The sequence below is a fragment of the Telmatherina bonti genome, assembly GCF_933228915.1.
Source record: "Telmatherina bonti genome assembly, chromosome: 14".
NCBI classification, from domain to species: Eukaryota; Metazoa; Chordata; class Actinopteri; order Atheriniformes; family Telmatherinidae; genus Telmatherina; species Telmatherina bonti.
In genome coordinates, this window is record NC_136612.1 from 20,351,950 (window position 1) to 20,371,406 (window position 19,457).

The 19,457-nt window shown below is 38.2% G+C and overlaps 2 protein-coding genes across 8 annotated transcripts; both read left to right on the forward strand.

The window, feature by feature from the left end:
• Positions 1-206: 206 nt before the first annotated feature.
• On the forward strand, positions 207-3,987 carry adap2 (ArfGAP with dual PH domains 2; the record flags this gene model as incomplete). Its single annotated transcript, XM_079253047.1, has 11 exons — positions 207-328; positions 1,052-1,176; positions 1,279-1,370; positions 1,616-1,704; positions 1,996-2,108; positions 2,356-2,505; positions 2,628-2,711; positions 2,909-2,971; positions 3,277-3,354; positions 3,460-3,688; positions 3,959-3,987. Exons 1-11 carry the CDS (start codon positions 241-243, stop codon positions 3,985-3,987), a joined length of 1,140 nt encoding a protein of 379 aa, XP_079109173.1. The 5' UTR covers positions 207-240.
• Positions 3,988-4,586: 599 nt separating this feature from the next.
• LOC306766035 (mitochondrial Rho GTPase 1-A) lies at positions 4,587-19,457 on the forward strand. 7 transcript variants are annotated; one of them, XM_079253618.1, is made up of 20 exons: positions 4,587-4,963; positions 6,578-6,636; positions 6,744-6,825; positions 7,014-7,057; positions 7,162-7,215; positions 7,367-7,419; positions 7,657-7,765; positions 8,528-8,629; positions 9,152-9,250; positions 9,401-9,509; positions 9,617-9,737; positions 9,924-10,008; positions 10,279-10,424; positions 10,612-10,712; positions 10,835-10,965; positions 11,287-11,370; positions 11,534-11,656; positions 11,747-11,949; positions 12,861-12,983; positions 18,453-19,457. In XM_079253618.1, exons 1-20 carry the CDS (start codon positions 4,927-4,929, stop codon positions 18,568-18,570), a joined length of 1,983 nt encoding a protein of 660 aa, XP_079109744.1. In that variant the 5' UTR covers positions 4,587-4,926; the 3' UTR covers positions 18,571-19,457. The 7 variants fall into 7 exon arrangements, with proteins under 7 accessions (XP_079109744.1, XP_079109740.1, XP_079109745.1 ...); XM_079253614.1 differs by lacking the exons at positions 12,861-12,983; positions 18,453-19,457 and adding exons at positions 13,965-14,049; positions 14,831-17,141 and having other exon boundaries at positions 10,835-10,989; XM_079253619.1 differs by lacking the exon at positions 18,453-19,457 and adding an exon at positions 13,965-14,412.

The following is a 19,457-nucleotide window of genomic DNA, read 5'->3' on the forward strand; positions in this document are numbered from 1 at the left end:
AAGATTAACAAGTGAAGCCCAGCCTCTACAACAAAAAAGTTTTGTTTCCACAGTGAAGCACAGCGCGTGCGTGCGCTCAATGGGACATCCTCAACTTCACTACCGCAAGTTCCACTTTTCCCCTCGAACAGTTTTTAGCCGCATTTCACCACGTGTTGGTGGCTGATTACTATGTGACCATCATGCTTTATTTCGACGGCGGGATTCGGGATATTGTATGACAAGAAGGTTTGAACCAAAATGTCAAACTGTGAGCGAAACAAAAAGATTTTACTGGAATTGGTGAAGCAGCCGGACAACAGCCGCTGCGCCGACTGCCGCGCGCCTGGTGAGCGACGACGTTATCTATATCTGAGAAAGAATAAGTTTACTTCTTGTTTCAGGGTGGTCCCCCTCTGACATCTTAAATTGTTATAGAAGTAGCTAATAATCAGTCTATTGACAGAAAAATGCTTCTTTTTTTTTTTTACAGACTATTTTGTACTCAGCCTTTTTTTTTTTTTTTTTTTTTTTTTTTTTTTTTTTTTTTGCTTATTCAAGTCGGTTTATAATCTGTGGGATAATATTATGGTCACCCCAAATCACAATGAAATTGATGCATATGTGTATCTCAGATATATGTTCATTCACAGGAACTTTCTTTTTTGTATTTTCTAAATTATACTCTGTATTTGCACTGTTGGCTGTAGACAAACATTTTCTTTTATTCTTTTGTAGATACTCACATTCTTCAGATAGTGAAAATAAAATGCTTGAATCTTGAATCTCCACAAGCAGCCAAAACAGCTAAATCTGTGCTTTTGAAAAATTAGCAGTTATAGACAAACCTAGTTCATGCAAGATTTTGCATCATCAAGACACTGTAAATGCACAACTAAAACATGCAGTTTTTCTTCATTGCTAAGAAGACTAGCAGTAGCTGATGTGTTTTATAACTTGCGTTTTGGTTTCATTTTGTTTTTGTTTTTGATTTGGACAGGTTAATCCAGTACATAAAACATAAAAATCAACTGAACTATTGATGTAAATCCCCTTCCTGTGTACTCCTCAGATCCAGACTGGGGATCCTACAAGCTGGGCGTGTTTGTGTGTCTGAGCTGTTCTGGGATCCATCGCAATCTCTCCAGCAAGGTCAAATCCATACAGTTGGACTTCTGGGAGGATAATCTAGTGGAGGTACAGGGCTGCTGTTATTACTGTGATAAAACAAATATTTTTTAGGTGGAAGATTAAAATGGTTTTGTATCATTTTAAATTGTTATTCTGTGTGCTGGAAAGTTCATGAGATCCACTGGCAATGCCAGCGCTCAAGCCAAATACGAGAAAGCTGTTCCACCGTACTACTATCGACCCCAGCAAAATGACTACAGGTAAGTGTTTTCACAGCAAATTAAGGTTCATTAGAGGATTTTACTGCGATCCCTTTATCTAAATAGTGAAATATTTTGATTATGTGGACCAGTCGGGGCTGTAAAAGCCTGCTGACGTTGCTGCAAGAACAAAGAGAAGTGCAACTAAAACTGTAGAAGTGAAATATGTCTGATTGTCTGCTATTAAATCAGCATTTAATAAATCTTCATCTTAATGTTGATTATATTGTCTTTCTCAACTGCAGCGTACTGAAGGAGCAGTGGATTCGAGCTAAATATGAGCGATTGGAATTCACAGGGGAAACCAAGTATCCACCACTGTCGTATACCACAGGTGATGTTTTCATGGCTCCTGACATGCAAGAGTATTTGTAAGTCTGATGGTTCACATTTAATAAGAATGTGTAAACAACAAACAAGTTTAACACCTTCACAAAATAAAAATGGTTCCGCATACACAGCAGAGAACAGCAGGAAAAACAACTTCTATGCATTTTGCAAGAGACAGGAAGTGGTCACTTTTGTTATTTTCAATGTTTTTTTTTTTTAACAAAGTAAAAACATTATTACTGTCTGTATGTTTCAGAGTACTCATAACGTAGTATTTTTCTTGGATTATTACTAGGCTTCTTGGAAGGAATGCTGTGGAAAAAAGGTAAAGGGAACACCCAGTTTCTGAAGAGGAAGTTCGTGCTGTCAGAGAAGGAATTTACCCTGACATACTACAACAAGGAAGATGTGAGTTTACACCAGCTCTGTCATAGCTGAACCACAATGCACGACCTGGATTTGTTTAAACAAATTAAATCCCTTTGGGAGCCTATACTATTTGATATTTTGATGTCACTAATGAAATTTGGGGGCTCTACTATAGGTTTGTATGCTTTAATGTTCAAAACCTATTATTTTTCTCATGTTAAACATTCATGCAGAACCTCTATCTGAATTTTTCTCTGAATTGCATATTTATATATTTCTAACCTAGGAGTCCAAAGGACCTAAAGCTGTGATCTCCATTAAGGACCTAAATGTCACATTTCAGCCACAGAAGATTGGTCATCCTCATGGGCTACAGATTACCTATCAAGTTGGCAATCACACCAGGAACATCTATGTTTATCATGAGAGTCCTGAGGTGGGACTGCATGAGCATCCAAAGAATAAGTTGATTTTTTATGCTGTCTGTCAAAAAAAAGGTTTTAGTAGTTTTAAAAACGTCGAGAAACAGGAATATTTGCTGATCTTATATTACTTTAGGAAATAGTGACCTGGTACAACGCTATCCGTGCTTGTCGTTATGCATACCTGAAGACAGCATATCCAACCGGAAGTGACAAAGATGTAAGTACCGTCCTCAGAAGAATGTGGATCCTATTGGCAACTCTTTTTCTGTCCTCTTATTCAGCTGTTTCAGAAAGCTGCTCATTCACAATGATCAGAGACCTGTTCATCAGGAAAAAAACCAAAAAGTTTCCCTCTTTGCACTTGTGGTTTAAAGCTTTGAGTATTTTTTTTTTTACTGTATGTATCTCTGCCAGTTGATACCAACAATTACAAGAAACTACCTTAAAGAGGGATTCATGGAAAAGACAGGGCCGATGGTAAGTTACATAGATGCGTTTGATGACATTTCATCATTTCTAAATTTATCTGTGTGATTTTCTACACTATATTAAAGTATTCATTAAAAAAATACATTTATTTCAATATATATATATATATATATATTTTATATATATATATATATATATATATATATATATATATATATATATATATATATATATATATATATATATATATATACATACACACACATTATACAGATTTACTGTGGAAATGAGGCTTGAAATAAATGTATTTTTTTAATGAATACTTTAATGTAGTGTTTCTTTTTTTCTTGCAGCAAAAGGAGCCTTACAAAAAGAGATGGTTCATTTTGGATTCTCAAAGCAGGAAACTATTTTACTTCAAAGACCAACTGGTGAAGACAATATCTTATTTTATTCTAAGCCCATGCTTAACATTACTGAGATTGCAGATTTGGAAATGTTTGAATTTCTATGTATTTGTAATGTTTTGATTGCAGGATGCAGAAGAGTTAGGGGTAATTTTCATCGGAACAGAGAGCAATGGTTACTCTGTGAAGGAATGTGTGCCAAAGCATCCCCGGGGAAACAAGTGGAACTATGGCGTCGCAGTGGAGACACCTGATCGGCAGTTTGTGTTCATGTGCGAGCAGGAGAGAGAACAGAGGGAGTGGCTGGACGCCATCAGAAAGGTCCAATCCAGGCCAATGTGTCCACAGGATTATACAGGTGAGGAAGACTTTGGAGCTCCAGAAATGTGTCAGAAACATACAGCATCTTTTGCCTCATGGTTACTTCTCAAATTTAAATCTGTAAATCTGTCATTTCAATAATAACACACCTTCTGTGGCATCAACATACTTGTGATCATGTTTATTTATTTATTTATTTATTATTTAGAAATCATCCAACCCCCAAACAAAGATGCATAATAATCACTTAAACACTTAATGATGTATATGTATGATTAAAATCTACCATTATTTTTTCTCATTTCAGCTGAAGCCAATTTAAGGTATAAAAGATGAAGAACAAAGAGGTGCTGCAACAGGACGACCATGAGAAAACTCAGCAGATGAACAGCTACCTCTTGTTGCTATATTGAATCACATTTAACTCTTTTGAACCAAAGTGACTTAGAGACATTTGAACTGACAGCAGGCCTGGCTTTTCCACCTAAGGCTCAAGTTCTTGTATCAATCTACCACTTTGACAAAGTGTCCCCTGATAGTACTTTGAGGATTTCCAGTATCAACATATGAATTGAACGTAATAAATTTTAACACACTAAATTTTGTTCCTAAATAAAACATGTTTTTTTTTTAAATTAAACATTAAATATGTTTAGTGACAATAAGATCAGAGTTACTCTTTTAAATTATTAATGGATTATTGATTATGATGGGTACAATTTATATGTATAAATTCACTGACTGCGCTTTTAATCTTATTTTATGTAATTTTAAAAAAAAAAAGTTTTTACAATTCATGATAAGGAAATTGGAGATGATGTGTTAAATGAAAACGTTTTCACCACTGTGTGGAGCCAGAGAGCAACACAACTGGCTTATTTCATTTTCTAGGGTTGGCTGAAATTTGTCCTGTCGGGCTTGCCGTAGTAGCCCGGTGCTGGAGGTCGGGCATGCTCCTGAAATGTCCAATGCGAAACATTCTGCGGGCTCCGAAAAAAGCGTGATTAACATGAATTGCCAGAGATATGTAGGACACACGACTTTTTAAACCGTATTACTGTCGGGCTGATAACCTGCGAGCTATACAAAACAGCGAAGGATATTCAAAGGAGCGCCGATAACTGTCTGTCCGTTTTGCCCTACAAAGGCGGCGGGTGTTTGACAGCGGGAGGGCCCAGCGTTAGGTAAACTGTTGGAGGAGGAGAAGCACGGCTAGAGGAAGACTAAATGAAACAGTAAAGACGGTCCTTTCTGTTGAGGGTAGTGAGCTCAAACATGAGAAAGGACGTGAGGATACTACTTGTTGGGGAACGTAAGTATCAGTTCTTACCCCATAGTGGTGGGAAGCTAATATGCTAGAGGCTACCGCTAACATTGAATCACGCCATGTAACGCTGACAGTTTTATGACTTGTGCACTAATAATCTGACTAACTAAAAATAAAGAAAAGAAAAGTGGGTTAGCATATTTGATCAACTAATTCAGCCATCCATTTTGACTGAGATATTCTAAATTTATGATTCAGGTACATTTTTACAGAGTTTAGCATCTGACTAATTGATGTTAGCAACACAGCTTTCACATGGGTTATGATAACTATCACACGGTAACGTAACACTTAACAAGCTCCTTTGTGTAAAATCAAATGTCAGTAATTCCTCTCAGGAAATGCTAAGCACGGGTATGGAAACTCATTTTCCTTTACCAAAAGCAACAAAGAAGCTAAATACATAGAGGACTAAATTGAATCTTTTTTTTTTTTTTTTTTAGCACAAAGACTCCAGAAATGTTGTATATTACTGTCTGTATGTTACTTGTCTGATTTGTTGAAAAAGGTCAGTATAGAGAGTAACTCTCATTAAAACCCCAAAGTGAAGTGTTCACATTGCTTATTTAGCCTCTCCCACAGCCAGTAACTCAAACACACCCACTTTCCTCAAACTAATAAATTATGAATGACTTATCAAAAAAGTTAATCAGGAATTTCTTGTTTTTGGATTTAGTTTGCATAATATGTGATTTACAATATTTCCACCTTTTCCTCAATTCTAAATCGATAACGGGTCTATACCAGAAAGGCAACCTACTGACTCTATCAAACTATGTTTAATCTGGTCTGTTTGTTTTTTGACATGATTTCAGCGCTATTTATATTTCAGTTGTGGCTCAGCAGGATGGCCTACATTACTACATCAGATCAGCTGGTACTGTTACTTGAAGAGGTGCTGCCAGAAAGCTACATGCCACTTGGTGTGTTCTGTGAAGTTCAGTAGAGTTTAGTTTGTGGGGTTACTCGGCTGTCATCTTAAGACATTTAGACACACAATTGTGAATTTTTCATTGCACATAGTCTATTTCAGCAAATTGTTTTGTTGCATATAGATATCAACGTTTTGATCACTGGTATCGGCCTATAGAGTGAAGTTATATCTTTGATCAGTTGATGAATAGATTTAATAACATTGTATGTTATGTTGGTATCTGCAAGTGAACCGTTACAACATAAAGGCTTAGTAATAACATTACAGTATTTGTTATTTTAACTTGTTCATTACTAACGTGTTTGTGTTTTGCTGTAGTTTAAGTGAAAACAGTGTCGGTGCAACTGAAAGTTTGTAGGGCAGTGTTTTTGGTGAGCTATTTAGAAATCTCTCTTGAATAGCCGATGGACTCTTTGAGACTTTCTGTTGTAGTTTTATGTTGTGAATCTGATCCGTGGTGGAATGAATTGCGCGCACGTTCAGGAATAATGGCACTTGGCTCCAGCTCTTAACCCTGTTCAGCTGCTCTTATCTGTTTCCTGTCACTTCATGCACCACTCAGACCTGTCAGTAAAATGTCATAAGGTTTATGTGTAGCTGACCTATTACCTGTAAAGGTTGTGTTTAGTATTCATGATGGGATTGCTTTTCCTGTGCCCATACAGCCAAGGTGGGGAAGACGTCATTGATTATGTCGCTGGTCAGTGAGGAGTTTCCTGATGAGGTGTGTATCATCCATCAGTCAGATGAGACTGTACACACACACATCCTAGCTTTATACATAAGTTGCATAGTTAAGAGACAGACGGATAAATATTGTCTGTCTTGCAGGTTCCCCTAAGAGCTGAAGAGATAACCATCCCAGCTGATGTCACACCAGAGAGGGTTCCCACACACATTGTGGACTACTCAGGTAACTCCCTTTAACACAGTCGCACACCAAGAGATGTCTCACTAACATCAGCTGAGCACAGCCCATTGTTTTACCAAAAGAAATGCACGCAATTATCCCTGTCTCGTTTAAAAAAAGATATGCTTTTACAAAGGCCTGGCAGACGTGTTTACTACTCCCTTCATGAGCCTTTTTTTTGTCACTTTCAGAAGCAGAGCAGTCAGATGAGCAGCTGTATCAGGAAATTTCAAAGGTTGGTTTAAGTTGAATTTTTCTGGTCCAATGGTCTTACAGTGTAAGTTTGCCATGTGTTTTATCACCTGCTTCACAAACTAATACTATTGTTTTTTCTTGTAGGCTAATGTTATCTGTATAGTTTACTCTGTTAACAACAAGAAGTCTATTGAAAAGGTGAGCAGGATTCCTGTGTAAGTGCAGTTAAGCAGAAATACAGTGGATGTGGAACCTCCCTCAGATATTTTTTTTATTAATTTGTGAAAATGTTGTTTTTACTGAATGTTTGCATAACTACAATGTTCAGTGTTGTTCTTTTCTTCCTAAGGTGACAAGCCACTGGATTCCTCTCATAACTGACAGAACAGATAAGGATAGCAGGTGTGTGTGCATTATTGATAGTGTATAATTTATATTTTCTGCTTGAATGGTTTATTTTTTGTACATTAAATGTCAGGATGCAGAGATAAACATCTTGGCAATTTATAAAGTTCACTAAGAATGTATTATTTGGCTTTAAAAAACAGATCAGTCAATATATTGATTATTTATTTAGCTGTTCTATAATGTCAGTTGAACGAAGCGTTGCAGCACTGTAAATAAGTGCTTTTGTTACAGGGTGCCATTGATTCTTGTGGGGAACAAGTCTGACCTGGTAGAACACAGTAGCATGGAGACCATACTACCAATCATGAATCAATACCAGGATATCGAAACCTGTGTAGAGGTAAAAGCTCAATGCACTTGCACCCTCATGCACACAAGGTTATTGCATCTGCTGAAGTAGAGCTGTGTGAAAGTCCCTCTCAGTTAAAATCTAAAGATGAGCTTTTGTTAAGACACAGAGAGCAAAAAAAACAACCAAAGTGCAAGTGAAATTAAAAATTCAGATTAAAAATCTAATATCTGCATCGACTGCCAGTTGCTCTTAGATTTGAGTTTAGTTCCAGACTCCACTTACATTCTGACTGAGTCATTTGTAGATTTGAGTTACCAGGGCCGAGACTTGCTGACGGCTAGACTGTGCATGTTGAGAGGCTTGACTGGGATCTGTCTGCATTACTGTTTAATTCAAATTTCCCTCCGTCGCATGAGATGGCTCAGTCATGCCCTCTTCAAACAGATTAGTTACAAGGTTAAAATGGGGACATGAAGTGGACGTGAGGAGTGGCTCATACACAGCTGGCACAGATCAGGACAGACATACCTCGTATTAAAAATATGTGAACCTGTGCTTTACTGCTGGCTTAAAAATAGCATGTAAATGGCTCATGATGATTTAAATTGGCTGTTTTTGATTTTATTTTATCATAATTATCCACAGTTTACAACTTTTCTTTTGGTCTTTTGGTTTCATTTAGCATTTTAGGGTTTAAAGTATGCTAATAACATGATCAGTTTCATCAAATCTACCACAGTTTGAGGTAAAATACTGTGGAGATGATCTGCTTTGCTCAGGACGTTAAGACATTTCTGTTATTTGGTTCAGTGCTCTGCCAAAAACCTGAAAAACATCTCTGAGCTGTTCTACTATGCCCAGAAAGCTGTTCTCCACCCGACAGGACCCTTGTATTGCCCGGAGGAGAAGGAGGTGAGTTCGACACAGTTAAATACTTGCTACTTATCACCCTTTCTAGGTGAAGCCATTTTGACTTATTGCTTTTTGCACCTGTTTGATGTTGCGAGTTGCACATGGGCAACTCGTGCTACAACAGGCTTAAATATCTGCTGGCAAAACGTTCATTTGTTTTTTTAACCCTTTATTGACCGTACTTAGATTTAACTCAGTATTAACTCAAATTCTTCAGCCCGTTCATAAATAAATATAGGTGTTTTGCAAAGCGAGACGTCTGTAATTTCTACTCATCTGATTGAGTTTTTGTGCTGTCACTAAAAAATAGAGATTTGCACTGAGGACAGTGGAAGTGAAAAAATGAAATGGGTGTTAGTGGTATTGTCAGATGTGTTTTTATTTGATGGTTTCACAGTTTAGGTTTAGGGAAGAACACAGCTGTGAAGCAGTACTGTTAGTTGCTGCAGTAATAACAGGAGTCTGTAACCTCTGTTCTTCATAGACACGCATGATAAAAATGATATTTCTCCTGTATTCCAGCTGAAATCTTCTTGCATTAAGGCTCTAACAAGAATATTCAAAGTGTCTGACCTGGACAATGATGGGATACTTAATGACAATGAGCTCAACTTCTTTCAGGTAATGTCTCTCCTTTAAGTGTGGCTGTTTACATAAATGTAAATGTAAGCTGTGTGATATTACAGAGAAGACATGAAGTAAACTTGAAAAACGCTGCCTCATCTGAAACGTGCCTTCAGGTTAACAAGCTCTTGTTGTGCATGTTTATAGAGGACATGTTTCAATACACCGTTGGCACCTCAGGCCTTAGAAGATGTGAAGAACGTCGTCAGGAGGAACATGACTGATGGAGTTAAGAGCAATGGACTCACGCTCAAAGGTCAGACTCTCCATTCTGCTATATAGTAGCAGTAAATCTTGTGCAACCCTTGTCATTTTCCTTTAAGTAGGAGATTCTCTCCTTCTGTCATGGACGCTTTCTTTCAGGCTTCCTGTTCCTCCACACACTCTTCATACAGCGAGGTCGACACGAGACCACGTGGACTGTGCTGAGGAGGTTTGGTTATGATGATGATCTGGAGCTCACGCAGGAATACCTCTTCCCCATGTCAGTTTACACTGAGATTTTTTTTTTAATCATTATTTTTCAATTTAAAAGTTTTTTTTTTAATACTAAATCCTTGTGTGTGTGTGTGTGTGTGTGTGCGCGCGCGTGTTAAAAATTCAGTAATTCTGTGTTGGTGATTCAGAGCTTTCTGTAGAATAATTCTTGGTCCTTTTCTGTCTTTTCCAGGATAAAGATCCCTCCAGATTGTACCACAGAGCTTAACCACAATGCTTACCTCTTTCTCCAGAGTGTCTTTGACAAGCATGACAAAGTGAGTGAAAACCGGACACTTTGCATTGCTATTAATTTGTTTAGCTACTTTTGTTAATTTTTACTATTAGTTTACTGTTGTATTTCTGGAAGGATGAGACCTTTTTCTTTTTTTTTTTGCTCACTTATGTGAATATTCTTTTCTGTCTGTGTTAATTTTTACACTCTTTCCTTGCCAGCAATGTTGTTGTTCCATTTGTTTATCTATTTAAAAGATGTCCTTGTACGTTTCATATTACATGCTAATGTTTGTGCTCTTGCTATAATCCAGGATAGAGACTGTGCGCTGTCGCCAGAGGAGGTGAAGGACTTGTTCAAAGTGTTTCCCTACATGCCCTGGGGTCCAGATGTCAACAACACAGTGTGCACTAATGATCAGGGCTGGATCACATACCAAGGATACCTCTCTCAATGGACGTGAGTGTGGAACATACTGGATTTATTAATAAATGCACACAGATGGACTGTCCCTCCTTTAATATTCAGCCTAAATGCCTTCACACAAGGACAAATTTCAGGGTTTTCCACATGGATACTCACAACACAGTCTCACTAATCTCAAACAGTTTTGCTAACTGGCTCAACACAGTCTTTTTTTTGGCAGGTTAACAACATATTTGGATGTGCAGCGGAGTTTGGAGTATTTAGGTTACCTTGGCTACTCTATCATCTATGAACAGGAGTCCCAAGCAGCTGCTATAACTGGTAACAGATTATTACTTCATTCATACCTCTTGTAGGCTTTAAATCTCTTTTTCAAAGAGGAAATTACAAATATCTTATCCTGTTAGTATTACTTTGAAAATGTGTATTTGCTGCTCTTCCAGTGACCCGTAACAAACGCATTGATCTGCAGAAGAAACAGACCCAGCGCAGCGTCTTCCGCTGCAATGTGTTGGGAGCACGAGGCAGCGGAAAAAGTGGCTTTCTCCAAGCTTTTCTTGGCAGAAACCTGCAGGTCCGTGAAATCAAGGATGTTAAGGTGTTTGATTGTATTTGCTTGTCTCAAGACACAGTTTAATTTACTTTGAGCCACAAGTATTTCTTACAAAGCAGCAAAACTTGACTTTATGCTAAGTAAAATTTGGTTGTTTACACAACAGCCATACACCACAGTTGATTAGTTTCCCAACTATGTCTAAATGATGATAAACATGTATAAATTAATGCATACATTCATGCAACATTCTGTTCAATGTATATATTAAATAGAGAAAACACCTTCAAGCACATGTATAGGAGTCAGGAGGAATATTGTTGGATTTCTTTTCCTCCACAGCGACAGAGGCGAATCAAAGAAGATCACAAGTCCCTCTATGCCATTAGTACGACCTATGTTTATGGTCAGGAGAAGTACCTGCTGGTAAGAGCCATTTACTTTGAGCGGGCATCTTGTCATCTGATCTGTGGATTACTGTTACATAATCTCTGTGTATTACAGCATCAGCACTAGCTGAATGTTAATCCGTTCATCTGCACGCTCTGTTGTTCTCTTCCTGTTCCCTGTCTTGTCTGTTCATCGCAAGCTGCATGAGGTGATGCCGGATTTCGACTTCCTAACGGAGACAGACTTGGCCTGTGACGTCGTCTGTCTGGTGTATGATATCAACAACCCCCGCTCTTTTGAATACTGTGCTAAAGTGTACAAGGTGTGTAATCTGAGGATGTTGGAGGCATTTCACCAGATGTGCTGAAATCATGTTTTAACAGTCTACATTAAATGCTTGTTGTTTTTCCAGCAATACTTCATAGACAGCAAAACACCATGTGTGGTTATTGCTGCAAAGTCAGACCTGCACGAAGTGCGGCAGCACTACAGCCTGTCGGCGCACGAGTTCTGCCGCAAGCACAAGCTCCACCCACCCCAGCCATTCACATGCAACACAACCGAAGCGCCCAGCAAAGACCTCTACACCAGACTCACCACCATGGCCATGTATCCGTGAGTATTAGAACCCAAGTAAACCCTCTGTACTGTGAGGTTCACATCCTCATCTCTAGTGTGTGAACAAACATTGACTATAACGATACCAGCCACCAACATAATGTGCTATATTCTATAGTGTGTAAATATGATCATTTTCTTGCTAGAAATGTCAAACTTTGGTTTTGGGAAAATCTTTTTCAGTGTTAGCAAACTGTTTTCCTGAGCTTGGTAATGTTGGGGCCAGAAGTAATTGACTCTTGCCGTCAATAATTTCTCAGTTGGCGTTAGATGTTTGGACAGTTATTCAGCTCCCTGTTAGAGAGATTTTGGGGTCAAAGGTTTTAACTGCATAAGGCCTGTACGGTGTCTTAACTCTGTAAAGCTCTTTGTTCAGATTAGAATTTAATGTAGATTAATTAGTAGTTAAGGGGATTAGCCTGCTTAATCTCACTGTAGCAGTTCAGAATCTTATTCCAGATCTGAAATCAGTGGATCTCCTGCTCTCTTAAGTCATCAGCCTGAGTAGCAATATCTCAATTTAAACAGAGGTACTTAATGAAAGATAGGCTTCTGAATCGGAAATGAGGCTTACAAGGAGCAGGTTTGTTTGGTGCTTGAGGGGAAGATCTGACTCAAATAGTGCATTTTGTTCTATTTCCACATTTAGAATTGTAAATGTTACCTTGCTGTCTCATTTTAAATCTTTTAATTCTTTTTATGATCTTTTTTTTAATTATTATTTTTAATTAATGGAATACTTGAGTTAGTATAGATGAAGTGATGTGGGTTTCAGCTCAGATCTAGATCTGGACCTGGTGGTTAAAGAAATGTATTGATTGGCTTCATTCTCCTCCTTACTTTTGTCTGTTTGGTGCAAATTTCTAGTATAAAAGTGCATACAGGCATTTTTGTGTGTCTTTCCGCAGTCATGCCCGCCTCCGCTGCATGTGTTCCTGCAACAGGTGCACTTATTGCCTGTGTCAGAACCTACTCAAGTTGGAGCTGCTGCGCAGTGTTAAGGCCCAACTCCGCAGGGTCGTTTACAACAGGTTCATACATAGAATCAACTCTAGTGTTTTAACATAGACTCCTTCTTCCCCCTCTCTTATTCCCATCTCCTCGGTTGGACCACCAGGATGGGCCACTGAGAGGCTTCTTTTTTTTACCCAAGCTCTGTAACTGGTGACTGCTCCTCTGCTTCCCTAGTAGTCAGGTTTACACTGCATATCCACTGCAAGTAAAGGGAGTGTTAACAGAGAATAAATGTGATGGTAGTCAAGCTGCTGCCGACTGCAACATGTTGTTGATGTAGAAGATTTTACTTTTAGCTCCCATAGCTGCTGGAATCTGTCCTGCACCTGCTGCTCTTAGGAGGTTCACTGTTTTTTTTTTTTGTTTTAAATAAGGTACCTGGCCATTTGCCCCAGAATTGATTAATTAGTATTTTCATTAATGGTGGGAGGAACAGGAACTAAAATTCTTTTTTAAAACAAATATTGATTTAGCATATTTTCTTAACAGAACACAAATTGGTCATTTGCAAACAAACAATTAACTATCCCCAACAAATTCCCACCATGCAGTAAATATGCATTCAGCAGCGGAGGGGGAATGCTCTTTTCAGTGTTGTCAAGCTTTAACTATCTCAGTAATGTGTGGAAATCATCTCACATACCGAAAATGATTAATTTAGGCTGTACTTTGGCCTTAGTGACTATCTGTTAACATGGTTCTCATTTACTAATCTAATCTATTTATCTCCCATTATAAACAACAGTTATAAAAATCATAATTTCAAACTAGCTGGATATTTGATTCAGTACACCATTTTTTGGGGGGGGGGGGGGGGGGGGGAATATATATATATATATATATATATATATATATATATATATATATATAAAACAATGATAACAAAACAATTGTAATGGACATTCTCCTTTACTCAGTCCAGTAAAAGTGCAGTAAACGTTTCAGTGGGAACTCCTTTAGTGTGTTGGTCATGTCAGGTGTCTTACTTTCTGCTCCAGCTCCAGCCAGCCGAGCCGTTCTCTGTACAGTCTGACACAGCGAGGTGTGACCATGCTGTGCCAGCTAACACCCAGGCTGCTAGCCAGGGAAGTACCAGTGTGTCTGCATGAGGTTGTTGCATGTTTTTTTTTGTGCAGCACCAACTTAACTCCACACAGTTACTCTAAAAGATAAGGTATTTAACTTTCAGTAAAAATATGTGTTTTATAGTTTATCAATACTGAATAACAGCGATACACAACTGCATTAATTTGAGACAAGCTTTATTTATATTTTATGTTTGACAGTATATATTTAGTGATTAAGCCCTTAAAAAAAAAAAAAAAAAAAAAAAGTAAGTTATAATTGAAATAAAATTGAAAAAGCGTTGTTCTCTGTGTTAGAAGCATGTTTGTTGCCTCCTGACCTGCAGTGGATATGCAAAGAGAAAATTTTGACTAACATGCACATCATTTGCATACAAAATGAGAGAAATACAACCAGTCCCTTCTGTTTGTATTTTATTTACCCTGAAAACTTCATTGTGGCCTGCATGCTTAATTTCTAGTCCGATACTCTTAAAAATGCTTGGGGTCGATTAAATTCTCTGGCAGCATCTTTCATTATTTACCTGATTGCTTATAAGTGATGTTTTCAGTCTCATTTTGTCCTCATTTTCATGCTTAGCACATAAGTCTGAACCCACATGAGATGCTCTTCTCCTGTTGGTTTAGACTTTGATAAATCACATTGATAATCTGTTTTTAAATCAGAATGTGTTTCTTTTAATGTTGTTTGATTCTGCTGCACCAATCACTTGTCATCTCATCTTGATTTTCCTGTCTTGCTATTTCCTGTCTGTTTTTTTTTTTTTCTTTTGCTCTGTAGGTGTTCGTACACATGTTTCTGGCTGCCCCTCTTCCTCTTCCTTTTGCATGTGTTCGCCCTCTTTTAACCCACTCACAGTTAAGCTGCATGACTCACTTAATCTCCACTCTTTTCTAACCGAAGGTCTCAGTCCGAGGTGAAATACTGTCATCTGCTGGTGGTTGGGAAAGGCTTTGCATCTGTCTGTCTATGTTAATGGGGAGCTTGGTGTTGTGAATTAAATGGAGGAGTTTTGTTGAAACACAGTGTGGATGTTTAAGTTCTTGAATTGGGTAGAAGCATGTGGCGTGTTTGCCAGTGTCTTTGTCAGTTATTGGTGATAATTTAGTTGTGAAAACGACCCAGGAGTAGCTGCGTGTTATGTTGCACTAACCTTTTGTGTTGCCATTTTCTTCTCTGGGAATTGTTTCTATTAATAGCATGACTCTAAACAGGGCAGGCCTGGCAGAGGATGAGGCTGACACACCACACTGAACAGCTGGTGAAGATTATTCTCATAACTCTTCATATTTGGTCGGTTGACATTGTGATTTCTGCCATTTTGCCTGGCATGTCACATGAAATTTTTTAGCTTAAAACTACAAACAATAACAAATAAGGTCAAATGTAAGAAATCCTACCAGTGGCTGAAGATTTCCCTTTAATTCTTAATACAAACGCATACAATAAATAAAGAAATATATTTTGTGAGCTTATTTATCAGATGACAACAATAGTTATATAAGGAGTAAATGGTCAACATTTCCATTTTGGCTTCCATGTGGTGTGTTCTGCTTTTATTCACAATGTATTTCAGGAGCTTTTTCTTGTTTCAAGATTGTGGTTAACTTTGATTTGTAAAGGTTGCAGTCATGGTTGAGCTTTTTCTTTAAGGGAAAGGACTGACCCACCATTAGGCTGCATGGAGCTGGGGGAAGCTGATGAAATTACCTTTAAAAGTTTGGGTCTCTAAGTGTTCTACTTCAAATTCAACACAATTTAGTTTTAAACTAGAAATTGAAAGCGCAAACCTCCGCCAAGGCCTGGATCCAAACGGTGATCTGAATCGCCACCAAAATTAAATAAGTTCTTCCTTTTCACATTTCCAACAACTCCTGAAAATTTTCATGGAAATCTGTTTTAAGTTTTCTAGTGAGTTATCTTGAACACAAACAGACAAACAGATAAACGCCGGGTAGGGTAAAACATATCCTCGTTGTCAGAGGTAGCAAACGCCCGTAAAAAAATAACCTCCTTGGTGGAGGTAATAAATAAACAAGCCCAAATACAGGCAATGCTACATCGTGCTCTAATAAAGTGCATCAAAACGTGAATCAGAAGCACATCAAAAGCCTCCACATAAACATAACAGATGTCCTTTCCAGCTGCCTCTTCAATAATCTTGCAGGTACTTTTTGCACGGTTACACTTCATGGCCACTATGAAACCTGTCATTTATTTTCATACCTGCGGATCCATCAGAGCCAGCGCTCCAGGCGCAACAAATAACACCGGTTCCGCACTGACCTGCGGTTCCCAGCAGCTCAGCGTGACACCTTTTAAAAAAAAAAAAAAAAAAAAAGAAATTCCTGGATCTAAACGGTGATCCGGATCAGCACCAAAATGAAATCAGTTCTTTTCATATTTCCAACAACTCCTGAAAATGTCATAACTTTTTTAGTTATCTTGAACACTAACAAACACCGGTAAAAACATAACAACCTTGGTGGAGGTAATGAATTTAATTTAATTTAAAATGTGTACATTTTTACATAGCAGAGAACAGAATAGGAAAGGACACAATAAAACAATGTAAAAGACTGAATATTATACAGTGATAAAGGTATTTAGCAAAATAAAGAAGGATACAAATAGCAATAAAAGCAAAAATTAAAGGTGTACAAATATACCATCTGTTCTCTGGTCCAACTTTGAAAAGACTATTCTTCTCTAATTAAATTCATTAATATGCAAACTATGAAATTATGAAAATATAAGGTAATGCACCATTGTGCAAAATGTTGTTGATAGTAAGCAGTGGTAACATCAGGACTTAAACAACCGGTTTGTATACCAGCATGTTATTGCAATGACATTTTAACAACTGAACCATTTCAGTTCCTTTTTGTACATAATGAAATAATAAAGTTGTCTAGTTTTCAGTTCTGATTATTTGCCTTTTTTTCTTAGTCTTGCTCTCTGTCAGAGGATTAACTAAAATTTGAACTGTATTTAATAATCCAAATGTTTAATCCAGATTACACAAATAATTCTTTATCAGTCCTAAATAGTTGCAATCAGAGCTATTTTTCCTCAGCATCTCCCAGCTTCACCAGATGTATTTAAATGTGCGTGAGCACAGCCAGGGCCTCTGTGTGACACTGACTGTGGTTGTGGAAGGCTGCTGCGCTGGGTGGAGGTTGCTTTGGCTTGCAGTCAGAGGAGGATTTCAGCCTGATGCAGCAGGTTACAGACGTCTCCCACGTGGAGGAGTCCATTTATATGGAGGCTTCAGGTGAGCAGCCAGTTTCTCCAGAAAGGTAAAGGACGAAACGATGTGAAGAGAGAGGCGTGTTTCATAATTGTATATGTGGAGGGATGGCCTGTGTGTAGCAGAAGGTTATGTCATTTTATAGATATCAGCACTTACGACATTTGTGTCCAGGCATGTTTCTCTATATTTACAAGAGAAGGAATGAGTGACTGGATGCAGTCTGACAGTCAGTGTGTAAGAGTTACCCTTATGAATCAGAATTGAACTTCTATTTCTCTTGTTTACTTCCGCCTTTACTTGCTTTTTCTTCCGTTTCAGCCTACATAGGGGACCGTTGCTTTTGTTTCTGGACAGCTCTGGTGTTAACCCAATCATCTGAAGCTATGGGAGGGGTCATAGGGGAAAATTAAGATTTAAATTTCAAATTAAATTTTTTAGGTGAATGTATTGGTTTAACTCTTCTCAATTAGTGTATGACAAAAAACACATGGTTAAAAATGCCAAAGTTTTTGCCTTTTTTCAGTAAGTGCAATAAGTGATGTTTTAAAATGATCTTTGTCTGACATTTTTTTTTACTACTTTTACACAGAAGACCCCTTTGTATAGGATGCTCATTGGATCCAAAACTCTTTCCTTCCCGCTCTTTTGTTTGTGAAGTGTTAATTCTTGTTATCAGGCAGTTTTATACCAGAGAGATGCTAAATATTCATTTGAATGTAAATGTAGCAGTAAAACATCAAACTGAAAGCAAAAACTACAAAATCATTTACCTTTTTATGCCGGTTCCTCCCCTGAGACTACTCCCGAGCTACGTTTAAATACAAGGTGCATTGTTGGGTTTAGTTCCTTTTTAGTGTGAATTAGAGCTGCTGCTTCGCAACCTCTTTCCCACTCTGTTCCTGAAACCAAAACAAAACCAAATGTTAAAGCAAAGCATGTTCCTGTTTCAAGCTGCAATCACAGGGTGCTGATTTGTCATTTGTGCTCCAGACTAAAGAAGTTTTCGCTGGATAGGTCATTGGACTGCTCACCCTGCTCTGGTTTCAGCAGCAGAGATAATATGATGCCTCAGCACACTGTGATTCCTGCTGGTCTCTGTGCCATGTCCCGCCCTCACCTTCTCCATGTTTCTGGCTTCGCTCTACAGGCACATGGCTCAGGCCGACCTGAAGAACTCCACCTTCTGGCTTAGAGCGAGTGTCGGTGCCACAGTGTTTGCCGTGTTGGGCTTCGCCATGTACAGAGCACTTCTCAAACAGCGGTGATGAGGCGGCATGAGATGACTCCTTCCTCCTTGGACCCTGTGTTGACTCTGCCCCCCCCTTTCCTACCTGAAAGACTCTAAAAGACTGGCTGACAAACCAAGCAAACAGGCCTCAAACCCCATCTCCACCCCACCCCTTCCTCATAATGCAACATGAGCAAAGAACAAATGAGAGTAATGGGTGTATTTTTTATTGGAATGTGGGTTTATTTTTTTTTGTGTGTATGCTGTGGTGGAAAAGGGTACCTGTCAATCATTCACTTTGTAGATGCAGACATTCTTTGATCTTTTGGTCTAGCTTAGGTGAGATTAGACAGTCAAAGTCACTGGATTTTATCATCTGATCCAGGTCTCCTTTTATTCCTCAGGTCAGTACATTTAGTTAGAATTTTAAAGATCAGAAAGAGGCAGACAAACGGTGACACTGCAAAGGGACTTGAATCTGTTTATAGTGATGCATATGCAGTATATTATGTATGTATTTCTTAAGAATTTTAGGACCTGTAGACTGCGCCATCAACAGGACATGCTCGGACAAGTTGCTCCTCATCTAACACTAGGAAGGTCACGAATGCCACACACTTGTTTCATTTGTGTGTTAATTTATTAACCTGTCTGTTTTGAGTGCACCGCATGGAACAGATTTTTCATGTATTTTTGTATTTAGTATTCTCAAAACTGTCCTCCTGGCTCATTATTAATGACCGTTTTTATTTTTCTGCTTTTCAAAGAAAGAAAAAGAGCTTTTCCCCCCATTTTTATGCCAGCACCATGAAACAAGAGACTCTATTAACAGCTATTCAGCACACTTTTCCCACCTTAAACCCATAAAAGTGTTTCTTCTTGTTCTTTTCCAGCATTTACAATAAAGAACTGTATGACCTGGTA